Source organism: Daucus carota, chromosome 1 (genome assembly GCF_001625215.2).
Source record: "Daucus carota subsp. sativus chromosome 1, DH1 v3.0, whole genome shotgun sequence".
In the NCBI taxonomy this organism is placed as follows: domain Eukaryota; kingdom Viridiplantae; phylum Streptophyta; class Magnoliopsida; order Apiales; family Apiaceae; genus Daucus; species Daucus carota.
The window spans coordinates 23,954,686-23,974,273 of record NC_030381.2 but is presented as its reverse complement, the minus strand read 5'-3'; the positions used below and the strand labels follow the sequence as shown (position 1 = coordinate 23,974,273).

General features: G+C 33.7%; 2 protein-coding genes across 4 annotated transcripts; one reads left to right on the top strand and one right to left on the bottom strand.

The window, feature by feature from the left end:
• The first annotated feature begins 1,383 nt into the window (after nt 1-1,383).
• Nucleotides 1,384-3,686, top strand: LOC108219588 (transcription factor HHO6). Its single transcript, XM_017393103.1, has 5 exons — nt 1,384-1,591; nt 2,028-2,251; nt 2,345-2,735; nt 3,241-3,317; nt 3,396-3,686. The coding sequence occupies exons 1-5, from the start codon at nt 1,384-1,386 to the stop codon at nt 3,684-3,686; spliced, it is 1,191 nt and encodes a 396-aa protein (XP_017248592.1).
• Nucleotides 3,687-11,016: 7,330 nt separating this feature from the next.
• On the bottom strand, nt 11,017-19,176 carry LOC108204890 (polyadenylate-binding protein RBP47). Of its 3 annotated transcripts, none has more exons than XM_017374552.2 (6): nt 18,703-19,176; nt 16,046-16,526; nt 14,672-14,706; nt 14,473-14,603; nt 13,276-13,372; nt 11,017-11,313 (listed from the first exon to the last, which is right to left on the bottom strand). In XM_017374552.2, the coding sequence occupies exons 1-6, from the start codon at nt 18,988-18,990 to the stop codon at nt 11,176-11,178; spliced, it is 1,170 nt and encodes a 389-aa protein (XP_017230041.1). In that variant the 5' UTR covers nt 18,991-19,176; the 3' UTR covers nt 11,017-11,175. The 3 variants fall into 3 exon arrangements, with proteins under 3 accessions (XP_017230041.1, XP_017230040.1, XP_017230042.1); XM_017374551.2 differs by having other exon boundaries at nt 14,672-14,754; nt 18,703-19,082; XM_017374553.2 differs by having other exon boundaries at nt 11,128-11,308; nt 14,672-14,754; nt 18,703-19,084.
• Nucleotides 19,177-19,588: the final 412 nt, after the last annotated feature.

Here is a 19,588-nt window from a genome sequence, read left to right as displayed (position 1 = left end):
AATTAATAAAACTATGTCGCGAAAAACAAAAGTATAATTTCTTATTTTTTATTATTTTATTTCAATAAAATAAATTATATAATACTCCCTCCGTCCCAATATACATGTCCCTTTTGAAAAAAATATTTGTCCCAAAATACTTGTCCTTCTCTCTTTTCAAAGCAATGCATGTTCAAAATGTCTTTTCTAAAATACTCTTCAAACACAATTTCTAATGTTTTACTAGTATACATTTACTCACAACAAACTTTAATTTAGTACTACAATCAAGGATGGACAACAAAATTCAATACCTAACTAACATTTTTTTAAGATGCGTAATTTTTTCAAAAAGGACATGTAAATTGATATGGATGGAGTAATAATATTATACATACATACATACATATACATACATACATATATATATATATATATATATATATAATTGGACAAACCCGCATGTGGGCAAACAACAGTTATTTATTCACTATATTTTATAATAAAAATACATTAATTATTAAAAAAAATAGTGTGCATGTAAAGGGTCCATCACCCTATCTCTTAGTCCCATTTTACGAGTGAAGTGAAAACTGACAATAATCGCTTTTTATACCATCTCCTAAAAAATTAACAAAAAAAACAGTACTCCTTCCGTCTTGGCTATTTGTTTAACAATGATTTAGATACGGAGGTTAAGAAATATGTAAAAAGTGGTGAAAAAGAGAAAGAAAAGAAGGTGAAGTGGTGGATCCATTAATTCTAATATATAAAAAAAAGTAAGAGGAGTAAAAATAGTGTGAAATGGGAAGAAAAGTGGGAAATGGTGGGACTCATTAACTACTTTTGATAAATTTTGAAAGGTTTATCTAGTGTCTGCCCATGTGCACATGCTAAGCACCGAAATATATGAATTTGGATGGTTTTGATTGGTGTGGTTGTTGTAAATGTAGGGGGCCCATCATTATTAAAGTATATAAGCCAATCAAAATCATCCAAATTCATAGATTTTAGTGTTTAGCATGTGCTCATGGGCACACCATAAAACCGAATTTTGAACTGTAAAGAATTAAATAAGACAAAAAAAGGTAAAAAATGATTGGGACAATGGAGTATTTAAAGCCAATTGTATGGGAGCATAATAATATAAGAATATATCGGAGTGTACGTTAAAAACGACATTGTCCGAAAGAATCTTTACATCTCAGTCCTAATATTTTGATTCTTTGATTCTCTCCTTGTCTACAAGTAACCTTGTCTCTCTCGATTTTTTTCATCCCCTTCTTCCTCTATCCCTCTCATGTCTCACACACACACACACACACACATTTTCACTTTTTTTCTCACACTCTAATCCACCCAAGATCTGAAAAGCCCTCATTCTTTTCTATCAATTTCAACAAGATGATTTTTAATTCTCAACAACTGAGCTTGAAAACAAGACCCATTTTTAATGCACCCAATACAATCACTGACCTTTTGGGTGATGTGTGTAATATATCTGATCAAATAGACAAGCTGAATGATATTATTCAGAGATTGCAAGATGAGATCATAAAGATTGATGCTTTTAAAACGGAGCTTCCTCTTACTGTGCTTTTTGTTAATGATGGTTGGTGTTTTTTTGTTATTGGTTTGTTTTGATCATCTTGTATTTTACTGTGTTTTTGTTATCTGTGAATTAGTGTGTGGATTGGTGTAGATGTTTGTTTGACAAGCTGAAAAAAATGGGTTTGGAATGTTTTGATTGTCTGATGAATGGCTGTGTTTCTTCGAATATTTCAGTTTGTGTGTGTGTTTTGAATGTTCACCATACAAAATGAATATTGAAATGGTTCTAGAATGTTAGGTTATATGATTAGTGTATGTGCTTGTTTTGGATTGTATTGTTTATGGAAATCGGGTTCTTGATAATCAGTTAATTTGATTGTTCATGTCTCCGAGGTTTAGATAAGTGTGATTCTTGAATGTGATTTTCGGTTTGGCTGTTTTCCTGATTTTGGTTTAGTTATTTTTGTAACAATGTTGGATGATCTGTGGTTTTGCAGCAATTGTTGCATTGAAGGAGGAGATAATGCAGTGTAAGAAATCAAATAATAAAACAGTATTGAAAGAATTTATACCATTAAAGAAGGGCTGTTATGAAGTTGAAACGGACAAAGATAGTGGAGATAAGAAGAATTGGATGAGTTCTATGCAGCTCTGGAATCATTCTGAAACTCATAATTCTAAATTTAATTCAAAAGAAAAGAACCTAGTGGAGATTAATAAGGTATAACATAAAAAAACATAACTCGGTCTTTCTTGTGTTTGTGTACTAGTTGTGCATAGCAGTGTGGCTTACACTTTAGTTTGTATCATTTAGGATTCTGTGCAAGAAAGTGTTGCAGCTACAAAAAATTTATATAAACCATATAGAAGTGGTATAGAAAGAAGAGGATTTGTACCATTTAAGGGTTACCCGACTTTCCTAATGTTGGCAAAGAAGAAGGATCTGGAAGAGTCCCCTATTCCCAGACTTTCTCTGCTTATTCCGGGAATTAATACCCTGAGTAAAGGATTGGTATCTAGTGTTATGTGTTCAAAATCCAGTACTAGCAGAGCTGTATCTTATTTTAGTCCTAAGGCTCAATCCATATCAACGACTAGTTTAGAGCCATTGAAGCAACAAACTGGTAGGAAACGAAGACGGTGTTGGTCCCAAGATTTGCATATACGCTTTGTCACGGCCCTGCAACAACTTGGAGGTTCGCAAGGTTAGAATTTGCAATTTATTAATAAAATTGTCTTACAGCTCATCATTGTTTAACACAGTCTTCAGCTCATATAAACTTGCAGTAAAAAAAATTGTGAAAGTTATTAGTGGTTTCATTGAATCATTTTGTATATGACATACTAGATTCTTTTATATACCACTTGTTCATGATATGAGGACTTAAATTTGAAATATAGGATTATATCCTTGTACAGAATTTCCTCTACTCTATTGAGATGAAAAAATAGTCGAAAGTTCGATATTGGATTAGAAAAAATCATGTTAAGGTTCAAAATTGCAGTACGAAGTTGGCTCTGCAGAATTTCTCAGTAGCTCAACATATCCATAGTTGTATGCACTATGTATGTTAGACTTTAACTATTATGTAAATTAGATCAAGATATATTGATCATCCTTTAACTATATTAGCTATATTTGACTTGTTTGCATAACAGAGATATATAATACATTTATTAATCTGATTTTTTTTGTTTGTTCTCTCGCAGTAGCAACTCCAAAACAGATTAGAGAACTTATCCAGGTTGATGATCTTACTAACGACGAAGTCAAGAGTCATTTGCAAGTAAGTATTTGTCTGGACACTTATTCTAACATATAATTTAAATTACCAGTGATGTTAAGTGGCTTTCTTACAATGCAGAAATACCGACTTCACACTCGTAAAGTACCATCTGGTACAACCCCCACCCCTGCAAATGGACCAGCTGCATCTGCTCTGGGAAGGCTTTGGTCGTGTAAAGACCAGTACAGTGAATCTGCAAAGCAGAGCATGTCGCAGTCTGGTTCTCCCCAGGGTCCACTTCAATTAACTGAAACCACCGGAGGAACTTCGACTGTAAAAACCGATAGCATGGATGATGATGAAGATGATAAGTCCCAGAGCTATTGCTGCAAAACATGGATTCAAACTTCCATCAACTCTGATGTATAATTATATTTGCCATAAATTTTGCAGATAAATCATACACGGGAGAGTAGTAAAGCTTTTAATTATATACTATACAAATTACAGAGCTGTGAAGTTTAGCAGAGGTAGTTCACAGCTCCGATGTTTTAAATTATACTTTTGTTTCATGGTTTTAGCATAAAATAATCCAGTTGCAATGTTTCTGCTGATGATGGACATACCATGAACACTGAGCACTCTTTTTAATACTTCAACTTCAGCCCTCTTAAAAGTTTATGTATGTTTCCCTTCCTCTCCTTTCTGGGATTTTTGTACTGCTTGCTACAAGTTGAACTTTGCAATGTCCCAGAAATTTAGTGCTTCATGTTTGATAGAAAATGAAGAATTTACGCTTTCCCTGATATTTTGGTGTGTTATTTAATTAATTTCATTTATCTATCTTGATAATTGAAGTTCAACAATTATTTACTTCTAGAACATTTGATGAGGTATATATTCTCCTTTATGGTCGACAGCAGGGTGAGTGTTCAAGGCTCAGAGGAGACATGAACGTGTGCGTAGTAGATTTATGCAATTGATCATTACAAATTATCAGGGATGATGTTTGAGGTTCAAAATTTAGCAATCATATTGATGGCCTCTTTTAGGTCCTTAACAGTCAGCTTTCTTTTGTTAGAAGTTGGCAATCTAGAATGGATAAGTTACATGGAATATATATTGGCTTTTTGCTTTATGCTGAAGATATGTGCAGAAAGTTGGTCTCATAAACAAGATTCTCAAAGACTGGTGTAGAAACATACAAGCAAGAATCAAGCACTAGGAAGAAAACCATTCTTTCTTCCTTAGATTATGTTTGACCATATAATATGCTTTCATCTTACAACTTCTTGGAATTTTGACACCTAATTTCACATGCTGCTTATTCCCTTTCAGATGCAAATGAGTTATGTGACCTGTAAAAGAGAAAGAATCATTCCAAACAGAGATTATTCTTTCATTCAAGGAGTTGTGGTTGTGGATGAGCATGTTTTAAACACATGATTATATGTAGATGATTAGTCATTGTCTCGATTATTCACTAATAAAATATGTGTGTCCCGTGATGATAAGAGTTGCACTAGCCAAGTTGGTTTGATTAAGCTGGGCACAGGTCCTCCCTTTTAGGATTTATGGGACAAAAATTTTATATTTCTATAATATTTTTTATATTAATAATTTATGTTTTCTATAAATAGAAATATTTAGATATTGTTTTGGAATAAGTTACTTATTTATGAAGCTTATGATGTGCGGAAGGGGGTTTGGTAGGTTCCTTGTTCTCTTTTTGTTTTCATATGTAGTTATTTATTTTTAATTTTTTTTAAATAAATATGTTAATATAATAAAGAGTCATACGGCATCCATATCGATGATCAAATTATAATCGCATGTTCTAATAAATTGAAAGTTAAACAATATTTTTAAGATGATGTATATATAAATACTAAGTACAAATTTCATACATTCTTGTTGAATAATTGGTATTCTCTTCATCATGTCCCGATGGAGTAGTTGTTTGACCAATCGGTCAGAACTACGATTTCATAAAAAATTTCATCACCAAATCAAAACCCCGCTTATAATTACGAAGTAAAAACAAACCTCATCAAGAAAAGAAACAACCTGGAAATAAAAGCAAACTGGAAACAAATAAAAATCAAAAAAACTTAGATCTAATAATCAAAATCACAAGATAGGCGAATAACTCTCTAATCTGATAAGGTCCGTTTGAATCGAAGATAAAAGTAAACTAGAAGTTCCAATGATTTAGATCTAGAAAAAAAAACAAACTTAATTAAAAGGATAGAAATCCTTCCCCGAAGAGGAAGATTATTGAAAAAACAAATCGAATAAAATAAATAAAAGAGTTTTGGGCTTTCCATCGGACAAAAACCTATGAATGCCACGTGGCTATGGAGTTCATATAAAGGCGACGCTTAGAGAAAAAGAGAGTAAAAGGGTTTGGTAGGTAAAAAAAATTATTTATTTTTATTTAAAATAAAATTTAGTCCTTTTCATATTTATCCTTATCGTTTATTTTAAAATATTAGTATTAGCTTATTCTAAAATGTGATCATATCAATTATTTTAAATCTAGTTTTTGTGATATCATGGTACATACTCTCTCCATCCCATTAACTTTTTTACAGTTTTATTTCACTACTTTACGTGTATTTAAGATATATATAAAACATAGTTTCATATTTTTACTTAGAAGCAGAAAAAATTCGAATAATACATGAAATTATGCAGTTTTAAAATGTGTGTCAAGTCCCTTATTCAAATTTAAAGAAAAAGGGGGACAAAAAAGTATAAGATACAGTTTTTAATTAAATGTTATTTGTTTTGCAGTAGAAACAAAGTTATATATCATTTTATCTTTCAGGTGGACCCCATGTCTTTTGCAATACTATATTAAAAGTATTAGAATGGGAGCATGTTCTATGGAGACAAAAAAATTGAAATCTTCGAGTTCAAAATTATCATTATCCATTTCAATCTAATTTAGTGATTCACAATTTCAAGAACAACTAGAAGTCAAAACCTTTTACTTGGTTGTGGTAGCATTCAAAAAAAATATGTAAAACTCTATAAATAATATTTTTACTCCTTGAACTAAAATTTTGAGGTACTTGATTGATATTTATTGTGACTTTAATGATTGAAATGATACCCCGTTAAGATCAGTGAGCGAAGTGATACATGACCTCCACTTCAGTGACCAGTTTAATATTTAACCCTTTTTTTTTACATTGTGTTAATGGAGAAATTTGGGAGTTAACAAGATTAAGATTGTTATTAGAATCAAAATCTGTAAAGAATCGTGGGTGTTGATGCGTATAGTGGTGACTGAGATTGTAGGTTAGGGTTCATGATTGAAAAGAAAACTAGGATATACACAAGCCTCTCGCGCTAAAGAATTGTCAATGTCTATAATGTGCCTACGTACTCTTTTTTATAGGAGATCAAGTCATAAGTAGTTCTAATCGTCTAAGAAAGTTATTAGGATTTGATTTCCCATTCAATCGCCTTCTTGGAAGGGTCCCATTACAGTGAGGCCTAGTCATGGGCCCGAAGGATGTCGGTCGGTTTAGGGTTTTTTTATTCTCACTCGGATTCACATTCTCCCTAACTCGACATAGCCGCCGCTCCATGACTTGTCTAAGATGCAAGGATGTGTCCCTACCCCCGATGAGGACAATCCACCAGACTACCGATTTAGAGCCTTCCAAGAGATATCTTTCAGAAGATCCTACAAGCTCCCCAATGAGGATAACCCGCCAAAATACCAAGCAAGGTCCTCTCTGGTCTTCATCCCCCACTTCCCAATGAGGCAGAGAAAATTGTTGAAGAGTTGTTACAAGACAATTCAATGGAAGAACGTCGGTTACAACTCTTTCATCAACTTTATAGAGAAGGCTCATCATCCACACAACAAAGGAGAATAAACAGAGATCATGAATCAGCCCACAATCGTTTAGTAAAGAATTATTTTTCAGAAAATCCAGTGTATCCTCTTGAGATATTCCGAAGAAGGTTTCGAATGAGAAGACATATTTTTCCTCATATCATGGATGCTCTTTCAAATTTGGATCCATATTTTCAGCGAAGAGTTGATGCACTAGGAAGAAAAGGGCTTTCACCTTTACAAATATGTACGGCGACCATGCGTATGTTGGCATATAGAGTATCTGCAGATGTTGTTGATGATTATGTGCGTATCGGTGAATCAACCGTGATTGAGTGCTTGAAAAATTTGTGACGAGTGTTATTTTTATATTTGAGAGCAAGTACTTGCGAAAGCCAAACTCAAATGATGTTCAACGTCTACTAAAGATGGGTGAAGATCGTGGATTTCCCGGCATGATGGGAAGTATTGATTGCATGCATTGGCAATGGAAAAATAGTCCTAAAGCATGGAAAGGAATGTTTGTGAGTGGTCACAAAGGGGTTCCAACAATTTTTCTCGAGTCAGTTGCCTCATCGGATCCATGGATTTGGCATGCATTTTTCAGAGTTGCTGGTTTCAACAATGATATAAATGTGTTAGATCGGTCACCAGTATTCGATGAAGTTGTTGGTCCTTGAATGTATTGCAGAAGGGGGGTTGAATGCAATACTGATAAATTCAAATCTTAATTCAACAACTAATTAAAGATTTAAATGGATCAGTAGAGAAAGATACAAACTATGTTATGAACACTTATAGTTTAACTTCACAAAATAAATTGTTTATTTCATTTTATTGTTTTGCTACAGCCTCAAGAAAAAGTTTCTTGAGCTTCGGTTATCTCAAGGAATACACTTGTGTTTCACTCCCTTGGTGTGTTCTCTGTTTGATCTTCTTGCAATCACACTCAGGCTCAAGTTATGTTTCCTATACTTATATCTGAGTTTAAACCTAACTTGGCCACCACGGGTTCATCAGATCTATAAAGTAGACTTTTGCTTTTGCGGCTACTTTAAGATTACAGCCCATGTGACATTCCTAAAATGCTAATCAACATTTGTTACATTATATGAAAAGCAACCTAGGTACATACTATTTTGAGCATAACAGAAGTGAATAAATAGTGACTTGTCTCCTTTCCAGGTAGCTATCCACGACTTTGTGTATTCTTGAGCTTCAAGCTATAGGTTTGGTAGGTCTGCTACTGAACATCTTTTCTACAGCAATCCTAAAGTTGAACATCTTTATCTGCCACAGGATTGACTTGATGTGGAATCAAATCCAATTCAAGATCTCCGATAAAAGTGACGTAAGGACACTAGAACTTGCTGTCGAACAATGATTGGGATGACAATGGCTTCCTGAGTACGCTTTAGGGAGGAACGCCAATGTTCTGCTGTCATGCGAGCGAAAACTTGCTGTCTGCAGAGCTTCAGCCAATGTTGCTGTCGTATACAAACTTGTTGTCTTGACCTTGCAACTGTCTGCCTTGTGTAGTATTGCTGTCAACCATCTTGACAATAGTAGTCCTTTATTCTTGCTGTCATTTATCTTCGCGTCTTGGGGCATGAACAATGTGAATTGAACTTCTTCCAAGTATACAAGTATTACAATTGACAGTAATAAAAAGACACTATAAAGACATACTCTGACTGTGACAATATGTTCTACTTAGATAAAATCTAAGTAAGTGAAAATGTTAAGTTGACTGCTGTCTATCACCCACAAATCCTAACAGAAGTGCTAGAAGGTCGTGCTCCTGAAGTACAATACAATGTTAACGGTAACGACTATAATATGGGATATTATTTAAGAGATGGAATATATCCTGAATGGGCAATATTTGTTAAAACGATTCCACGTCCCCAAGGTGATAAAAGAAGATTATTCTCAAAATATCAAAAAGGCCAACGGAAAGATGTAGAACGGGCATTTGGTGAGCTACAGTCACAATTTGCAATTATACGTGGTCCAGCATGATTTTGGGACAAAGGAGATCTTGCTAGAGCGTGTATCATATTACATAATATGATTGTCGAAGATGAGAGAGACACATATGCTACCCCATTCGGTCCTCTGTCAAGTTATGATGATGCAACAAAAGGTTTATCACAACCAAACCTAGAGGAAGAATATTTTGCCCCTTACGAAAGATATATCCAAAACAATGTTCGAATTCGTGACAGACAGAAACATCGCCAATTACAAGCTAATTTAATTGAGCATATCTCGCAATTTCATAATAATCATTAACTTATATAATATGTAATATGGGTCATGTTCAAGAGAAAACCATTAGAGAGAGAACTCATAGAATCCTTATCTTATTTCTAGTATTAGTTAGGGTTCAGCAGCATAACTTCACATGCAAAAAATGTCAATATCTATGTATTATATTTTAAAATTATTTTTGAACACACACAACGATGAAAAAACATGAAAAAAAACATGTATTTAGATTTAGATCCTAAAAATCTATTTAAAATTTGGGGTTCTGCAGCAGAACCTTAGTGGTTCTATGGTTCTATTTTAAGGAACGATTCTCTCTTGAGCGCAACCCTATGTGATGTCTTCAATTTTATGTTTTTCTTATTCTCGTAATGTGTTTTTTTATCATGCTTTCATATGAGTGTTTTTAATTATGTCTTTTGTTTTTTGAATAATTGTTTATCATTTAATTTAATTTGTTATTATTAAGTAAAAAAAATTAATATCTAGTGCTTATTAAATATAATAGTATATAAAGTAAATGGATAAGGCCTATTAAAACGTGGACTTAGGCTTTTGCATTGGAGCAGTTAAAACAAGTTAAGGGGAAAACCAACTTTTGCTTATTTGGATCAAAAATGAGACCCATAAAAAACTTGGACTTGAGCTTTTCACCGGAGATGGTCTGAAACCCAATTGAATACTTTGCTTATTATGGGCCTGTTTGGTTGAGAGAAGCAGAAGTTGTTTCTTGCTTCTGCTTCTCTTGATCCGTTTGTGTAAAGAAGTAGAAACACTTTTAAGAAGCTGAGAATGCCAGCTCTCACAGCTTCTGATCTGAAACCCAATTGAATACTTTGCTTATTATAGTACGTGCCTACATGTACATGGTCATAAAGAAACAGGGAACATGCGAACAGCCGCTCAACCAGCCATCATGTTAAACAGTCAAATGCGCGATGAACCGGCCTGTGCAAGGTGAGCCGGAACCAGGCATCGGCCTGGAAACCCGGCCCTGTGGCCATCTCATGACATTTAACATGATATTGATATACAGGTTATCTTGATCACATATGTCGATAGAGTATCACTTTCTCGATTGATATGACTTCACGAGCCAATCTTCTCTTACATATTTAAGATTTTGCTTTCCTCCTTAAAAACACTGATCCTACTTTAACCCTTTTCTACCTTAAATTAGAAATGCTCTTGTTTGATCTAATGATTATGATGATATAGAAGAATATAATGATAGTATTAGTATAGAAGCGAACGGAGAAAGTGAGAAGAGTGAAGACTGAAGAATATAAGTGCAGAGTCACACAGTTGTAAACAGAGCTGGAAAGTACTAATTTAGGAAAGAGCATCGAGAAATTTGCAAATAGTTCAGAACAGAATAGTGCAAAAATTTCATTTCATTCACAATTTCTGCCCTTTAAGCCAAATGGAGCATGAGCAGTTGCCTTCATACTACTGTAACTACTTTGTTAATAGTGTTGCAAAAACGGGGAAGTAGCTTAGCTCCTAACTTCCTTATGGCCAAAGGTCATTAATCTTAAGTCGGTACTTAAACATCTAATGCATTGTAAAAAAAATTAATAAAATCAGCCTCACCCCCAAAATCCTAGCCTATGTTGTTAATAGTAAATAAAGGTCTGAAAAAGTAATAGAAAATTAATATGAAACTATATCCAGCTGCAAAATTTAGCATAGTAGTACATATTTTAGTCTTGAAACATATCCCTCAAGCCTCATATCCCTCCTAAGTTCGATCTCGCAAACTAGTACCACCAACCCATATCATCTTTCAGGCTGTTATTGATTTCCATACCCATTTGTTGACGCCCCATAAGCTGTAGCAGCACCACCATACATGTTTGGATCCTGATAACCGTTGTATCCTTGCTTTCCGTAAGAGTTCCCATTCCATTGATTACCAGATTCACCTCTAAACTGCCACAGAATATATGATAAACAAAAGATTTTAAAACAGGACTCCTTCGAACATAATAAGAAAAGCAGAGTGTTTGAATTGTTTATTGTTTATTGATCATCTTGATAAGTTTCACAAGTCCCTTAGGGGTCGTATGGTTTGCGAAGTGATATGAGATTGGAATGAGGAATCGGGTTAGGATGGTATGAGTTTAAGGTATCATATATGATATCATGTGTTTGGTTGAGTGCTAGAATCAATATATTCATTGTTTTTTAAAAAAAATAAATTATTAATTTATATTAATTAAAATTATTAATATAATTATTATTATTATATATTTTTGCATCATTGATTATTCTTGTATAAAACATCAATATTTAATTCCTTAAATAGAGACAAAAAATCAAAAAATAAATTGATTCTTATACCTCCATCTCATACCCACCTCCCCATTTACGTATCAAAAACCAATATCATAGGGGTTTGAAGTATGGGTTGAAATTTTATTTTTTTTCCAACCAAACACCAAATACGGGTTTGGAATAGACAAAACCCATACCTCATTCCAAATTCTCATGAACCAAATGATCCCTTAAGGTGATGACTGGTGTCCAAGCCCAAAATCAAGCCACGACTCCATACCAATTTCTGGGGCTACATTAAACTTTGTGGGTAGATTAGGGGTATTTTCTTTGGGGGTTCAGGGGAGGGGGGCTTTTATCAAAACCACAGAGACGAACCATGGGCTATACAGTGCATATATTCAATAATAAGTAGAAGTTTTAAAAAATTGTAGATGAAACGTGGCAAGTAGTTGGAGTGAGGATTAGCATTAATATAATAATATTTTACTAAAGTTAAAATAGAAATCAAGCTATTCTTATGTATAACAGTATGATTGATGGGAATTGCTTGTAACAATTTTAGAATGGAGAATATTCAATGAGATGTTTTTGCGATCATATTTTAAAATATTGGGAAAATATATTGAAACGTCCTTGAACTATTCCACTTTTATTCGATAGGTCCCTGAACAAAAGATTCCCCAAATCGGGTCCTTTAACTTTTCAAAATTTTGTATCAAGTCCTTCCGTTAAGTAGATTCTAACGGACGTTAGAATCTTGCTGATGTGGCGACGACTAATGCTGATCCATCGCTGACATGGCGCTGATTGTACATATATTAAAAGAAAAATGAAATTAAAATGAAATTAAATTTAAAAAACAAGTCACATGCCCTGCATGTGAGTTTATAAACACGTTTATATCTCCCGATTCACCCATTTCTTTCAATCTACAAAAGGGTTTTAGGGTTCCATTAAAAGGAATTAGGGTTCTTAATCAGTAAATTAGATTGGGCAACTTCTATACACAAACGCACTACACTAAATACATACTATCATCACAAACTATCTCGACATCTATTCACAGACATGAAGGCCGAAATCACCTTGTACATTCATCACGGAAGTGAGATCGTGCAAGAGCGTGGCATCAAATACTACAATGGAGGTAAGGTCGAGTATGTTTTTAATCAGAAATTAGATGTGTTATCTATTTTCATACTTCAAAAGTATGTTCGAAGTGATCTTGGTTATAAAGTGTTTAAAATGTATTGGCACAAGAGTGGAGTGAAGATTGTGCTGGAGAGAGTGAGAATGATGATGGCAGTATGTACAAATCATCTGGTGATGTGTCGCCATGTCAAAAAAATTCTGGTGGATCAGCTGGTGACGTGTCGCCATGTCAGCAAAGATTCTAACGTCCGTTAGAATCTACTTAACGGAAGGACTTGATACAAAATTTTGAAAAGTTAAAGGACCCGGTTTGGGGAATCTTTTGTTCAGGGACCTATCGAATAAAAGTGGAATAGTTCAAGGACGTTTCAATATATTTTCCCTAAAATATTTAGTAATTGATCTGCCTCTAAATTTTACATGATGGTGTAAACCAATAGATCAAATAAACAACAACCCTACCTGCTTGTTCCCAGGATTACGACCCCAAGATAGACGAACTGTCTGCTTGCCAATAACTGTCCCATTAATTTGTTCGATCGAGACCTCAGCACTAGATCTGTATATATAAGACAGGAAGAAGAGGAACATCATTCCATGGTTATCAGGACACCTGCTCTATGTATCATTAATACCTTACTTTATGATTAAAGAAACAACATATTTAACTTAATCTGGGAAATGTCTCGCCTTAATAAAGCAATTTCTATGTTCACAAAATTCAGGATAATCATAGTCAGGAAAAGATAAAAGGACATATATAATTTATAAGACAAAATTAATGCAAATCATCAGTAATAAGAGGTAATTGCATATCGCACCCCTTAACTATCGTTCAAAAACGATATTGTACCCATACTTTGAGAAACTCAACTCTCACCCCCTATCTTTACGTTTCAAGAACAATACGCACCCCCCTCCGTTAAATTCCATTAACTTCCGTTAAAATACTCCCCCTGCCTCCATTTACATGTCCCTTTTGCTTTTCGAGAGGTCAAATTGACTTATGTTTGACCAATTATTTGAAAATATTTATTTATTATTTTAGGAAATAGAAAGTTACATATTAAAATAGACTAGATTTACTTTTTGATGATATTTTTTCTAAAATTTTTGTTTAATTAAGCTATCCCCAAGTCAAAATGATTTTACATATCAAATGATTTTACATATCAAATTTTGTTTACTTTTTGATGATTTTAAATCTTTTGACTTTTTAAAATCATTTTGACTTGATGATATCAAATGATTTTACATATCAAACATTTTTGACTTTGTAAAATCATTTTGACTTGGGGATAGCTTAATTAAACAAAAATTTCAAAAAAATATCATCAAAAAGTAAATCTAGTCCATTTTAATATGTAACTTTCTATTTTCTAAAATAATAAATAAATATTTTCTAATAGTTTTTCAAAAATTAGTCAATTTAACTCCTCGAAAAACAAAAAGGACATGTAAATTGAGACGGAGGGAGTATTTTAATGGAATTTAACGGAGGGGGGTGCGTATCGTTCTTGAAATGTAAAGATAAGGGTTGCGAGTTGAGTTTCTCAAAGTATGGGTACAATATCGTTTTTGAATGATAGTTAGGGGGTGCGATATGCAATTACCTCTCAGTAATAATACATACAAGGTCTCAAAATGTAGAGGAAATACCTGTCAGCAAATTGTACAAAACCACATCCTTTCCCAATTGGTATTTTTACTGAAATGACCTCACCAAATTGGGAAAAGGTATGCCTAAGCTCTTCATCACCTACATCAGAATCAAGCCCTCCCACAAATACCTAAGAGAATAAACAGGGTTAATAAAGCAGGAAAAAAAAAAACCTCGACAAGGAAAAGCAAGACTCACTGTTGTGTTGGATGTATCACCATCAGACTGTGAGCCTTGAGTGAGACCAGCATTTGCAGCAGCACCACCGGCCAAAATAACAGCTAACAAATAATTAGAATCAATATGAAAAATATTGCCTACAGATTTAAAATTGGACAGTCTCGATGCTAACTTTTATCAGTTAAAGGTTTGATCTCCGAAAATCCAGAAAGTTTGTAGAAGGGAACACAAGCCAAAAAGGTTACAGACATGCACAAAAATATTCCTCAAAAATAAGTTACTAATGGAATTCTTTTAGTTTTCATTTCTTGAAATTGAGGGATGATTTCTTTAGTAGAGACTTCTTTAAATATCCTAGCTGCCCCTCCCCTTCCCCAAAAAAAAAAAAAAAATATATATATATATATATATATATAATAATGACAATAATAATAATAATAATAATAATAATAATAATATAATAATATATAATAATTCATGTAATCCTCACAGCTAATCAATGCAGGTAAAATATTTCCTAGAGATTTGATACAGGAGAGCCTCAATGCTGATTCTTATAGGTTAAGGCATATGACCTTATTGAAGACAAGGTCACGCGTTCGTATCCTTTTCTCTTCCTCTCCACTCATTTAAAAATGTAAACCACTAAAGACGTAAAATGAATCCAAAACAAAAAAACAAAATTGGCAGGACCTTCTTGGTTCAGATGGAAATAGAATGTTCAGCACCAGTTATCCATCGCAAGTAAGGAAAGTGGCTAGGTCTGTTTTTCTTTTCTTTTTAAAATGCGCTATATTATAATTTGAAATACATAAGTATCAGAACTGTCCAACTTGCAACAAAAGACCAACGTTGATGTCACCTCTTAGGCGATTTAGAATTGATTCAAAAAACTACTTGCTAAAAAGTATGAAACATATACACTTAAAACCAGAAGACTCTAGTACAAAGGATATAAAGGACAGGGGAACTATATTCAAGTGGCTTAATATTAGTAAACAATGAAGCAAAGTTAAGCCACTAAACAATAAACATGATACGCAGAACCTGTGCAGAATGAGAAAGGACATTCAACACTAGTAAATCAGAAGTAAAGAATGTAGCTACTTCTGTTTTCATTTAAATTTTCAAAAAGGAAATAACATAAACATTATATAAGATCCAGGTATCAAAAATGTCCAACACTGATGTTAGTATGCCATGTGTTTATAGAACTAAAAATTATGAAATAATGAACTCCAACTTCAAGAAACAGAGACACGGATACAATAGAAAAAGTAGCAGACTCCAGAGCATAAACTATAAAAGACAGAATTACGCGAGCATGACCTACTACGACTAAATTTTACGAAAAACTTAAACACAATATAGGACAGAGATACTATTATTCACCTTGTGAAGAGTACTGTTGCTGTGTTGTTGATGGCTTTTTGGGGGTTGCAACACCTATGCGCATTGGCCTGCTAGAGCAATACTGTCCATTCATTTCAGTCATGGCCCTCAATCTCTCATTTTCATCACCGAACCTGACAAAACCATAACCTTTTGATCGACCAGTGTTTGTATCAACCACAACTTTTGCACCCCTGACCGTGGAGTATCTGCTGGAAAATGTTTCGAGCAATATACTATCAGTAACATCTGATGCCAAATCACCTACAAATATAGATTGATCAGAACCAGCATCTTGACGCCTTTCGCCCGTGCTAAAGGTTGCCCAGTTCAGCCGAAACATCTGATCCGTATTAGGCATTACAGTGCCATTATAGCTTTGTAAGATCTTCTCTGCTGCTGCATGAGAAAGGAACTCAATGAATCCAAATCTCTCCGACTGACCAGTCTGCTTATTGCGAATGAGCTTTACGGATACAGCCTGCTTTTGTGAAGGCACCATAATTCAGTTTACATATATTAAAGTCTTATAAGGCAAACAGTAGGCTGCTAATTTCAGGTATTGCAAACAACATATCCTTAATATAGAAAGGTTACTATGCTATCAGGTGAAAACATATAATCGACATATGAGTGACATAATGTTAAAATGTACTATTCATCAAATTAACCCCCACACCCATGTAACTGAATAGGGATGGCAATTTCAACCCGACAGACACCCGATCTGTTCCGATCCGTTTGAATATTTCCGAACCCGATTATTTGGATTTGGATCCGGATTTTTTTCAGATCCGAAAGAGTATGTATCTGGATTTGGATCTTAAGCATATCGAACCGATACCCGACCCGAATCCCCAAAATTCATCCCAAACACGATCCAAACCCAAAGTCCAAAAAAATCCGATAGCATATACATATATATCATAAATTATTAAAAAAATTAATATCTTACATAGTTTTATAACAATAATACATGACTTATATATTTCAAATAATTAAATCTAATGGTTATAAGTTATAACCGATAAGTTGGATAATTGTTGATAATTAAATTTAATATATTTGACGCTAATATTTTACTACATAAATAAATATATATAGTACTATTTTTTCAGTTAAACAAACTTACACTCCAGGAGTGAGTTGCATCGTTGACCTACATTTAGGAAAGCCAAAACTTTAATAATGCACCATCCTTTGTTAGCTACTACTTTTGTATTCTTAACATTAAAAAAATGTGTTACATGTCATATTGTTACAACAATATAGATTTATTTATTTTTAATTAATTACTGTTATAAGATCTGAATGACACCCAAACCGAAATCCAAAAAAACCCGACGAATCAAATTTGGACATTCATTTTTAATATCTGGACCCAAACCGAACCGAGACATAACGGATCGGATTTGGATCTTACGAAACCCGAACCGATCTGAAAACATTCCTCGCATGCAATCTCTATCAGCAATCAGTATGTATGATGAGAAAAAAATGGAGAAAAGAATGACCTTAAGTCCTTAACATATTAACACATGGAAGGTATGAGATGAATACTCCAATTCATTTATGAACAAACAAAAAGTTAATTAGGGACATTATTCTTGATATAGAGCACCAAGCAGAACGATATATATACATAATTTTCACCATAGTTTAATTTAACACTACTCGATCTGTTAAATAATATACTTGCTCAAATTTAGGTGGCTGAATTTTTCAAACACATACATAACTCATTTAATTAGAGGCAGAATTATATGAGCCTGTTTAGGTGAACTTTAAATAATAACTTATGACTTGAAGTGGCTTATAGTGATAAGTGCAAGGTAAAATTTGTTTGTTTGGGAAATTTTGTATTATGAGTAACTTAGAGCAAGTCCAAGAAATACTTCATATTGTACTTTATATTGTACTTCGATGATGAAAGAAAATCTTTAATAATAAAATATTAAAAATATATTAAGGATAAGGCACATTGTTGGAGTTGAAGTTAGTTAAATATGTCCTAAATCACTAAGACGTCATTTTTATATTATATTTAAGGCTTAAACTAGGACATTGTTGGACTTGAAGTTAGTTAAATATGTCGTAAATCACTAAGACGTCATTTTTATATTATATTTAAGGCTTAAACTAGGACATTGTTGGACTTGCTCTTATGAGTTATTATAAATGTGATAATAAAATAAATTTGATTGTTTATACATATTAATGATGATATGAACTTTTATCATGGAAAATCATTAAGATAAAATAAGTTGTTCAAAAAAGTATTTCCTACTAATACCCCGCTTTTAAGTCAAATTCTGACTTATATTTAACTTTAGGTCACCTCTTTACTTGTTACAGAAACACTCTAAAACAGACACTTTTTAACTTAAAAGTCGAAAATGACTTGAAACCAACATACAAATTACATAATAAACATGTAATCATGTACAATATATCAGACACTAATTCTAATTAGCATAAGCTTATACAATCCGAGACATAGTCAAACTTATCCGGTCAATTTCCAGTAATTCTAATTTATGCAGTCAATTCTAAGTAATTCTTATTCCGAAACCTAGCTAAATTCCAACCTCTTCTTAAAATTAAAGTAATGGCACATAAATAATAATCTGGATAAAGAATAAAATAGCGAAAAAGACCTCGCCGGAGGGAGCGAAGCAGGAGTGGAGATAGTGCTCGTCCATCCACGTCTGCAAGTCGCCGATCCAGAGAGTCTTGTTTTCCTCACTCGACGATTGAATCTGAGCCGCTTGTTGTTGTTGATAATAAGGCATGAACTGAGGCGCTTGCTGCTGGTACATCAACTGTTGATGCTGCTGCATCGCCAGCCATTGTTGGTGGTACTGTTGCTGCATCGCCAGCCACTGTTGCTGTTGTTGCTGCTGCTGTGGAGTTAGTTCTCCGGCGGCGGGGTTTGATGACATCATTTTCCGGTAGGGTGGATTTCTCTCTCTAGGGCGGGGTGAATTGTAGAGAGAGGGGGAGGGGATTGAAATGGATCTGGTTGGATGCGAATTTTGTCATTGGTTTTTACGCCTCCTTTGAATCGTGGCCGTTGGATTGGGTGGACTGGACTCGGATGGAATCACGAGTGTGGGCTCGGTTGGTGTAGCCGCGTTTACGCACCCCCAGACACTTTAGTTTAAATTAGGGAAAATAGATCCGCTCACTTATTATTTGTTTAGAAACCTACCACTGAACTGTAATTTTTTCTTTTTTGTCACTAATGTTAGGTTCGGACTTTTTTTTGTCACTAAAGTTAGGTTCGGATTTGATTATTAACACTATGTTATTTTTTTGGTATTATTAAAATATAGTGTTAGTATGCAATATAATGGCGATCTGATATGTGTTTATATCTTTATGTAGTGTCCTAGGTAGTTTACCTTGAAGGACGAGAGTTGGACACGCATTTTGAGACTCCAAAAAATTTCAAAAATTATTTTATTTTACTTTTTCTGAATAAAATTTAATGTTGGTTTTTTTTTTTTCCTTAAAAAAACGTTGGATTTTTTTTGTCACTAA

Bases quoted from the DNA above. Each gene is read 5' to 3' on its own strand.
- LOC108219588 (XM_017393103.1), top strand. From the start codon at position 1,384: ATGATTTTTAATTCTCAACAACTGAGCTTGAAAACAAGACCCATTTTT. The intron at 1,592-2,027 runs GTTGGTGTTTTT...GTGGTTTTGCAG, and splicing joins TGTGCTTTTTGTTAATGATG to CAATTGTTGCATTGAAGGAG. The intron at 2,736-3,240 runs GTTAGAATTTGC...GTTCTCTCGCAG, and splicing joins ACAACTTGGAGGTTCGCAAG to TAGCAACTCCAAAACAGATT.
- LOC108204890 (XM_017374551.2), bottom strand. From the start codon at position 18,990: ATGATGTCATCAAACCCCGCCGCCGGAGAACTAACTCCACAGCAGCAG. The intron at 14,604-14,671 runs GTGAGTCTTGCT...TTATTCTCTTAG, and splicing joins GTGATACATCCAACACAACA to GTATTTGTGGGAGGGCTTGA. The intron at 13,373-14,472 runs GTATTTCCTCTA...TTATATATACAG, and splicing joins TTTGTACAATTTGCTGACAG to ATCTAGTGCTGAGGTCTCGA.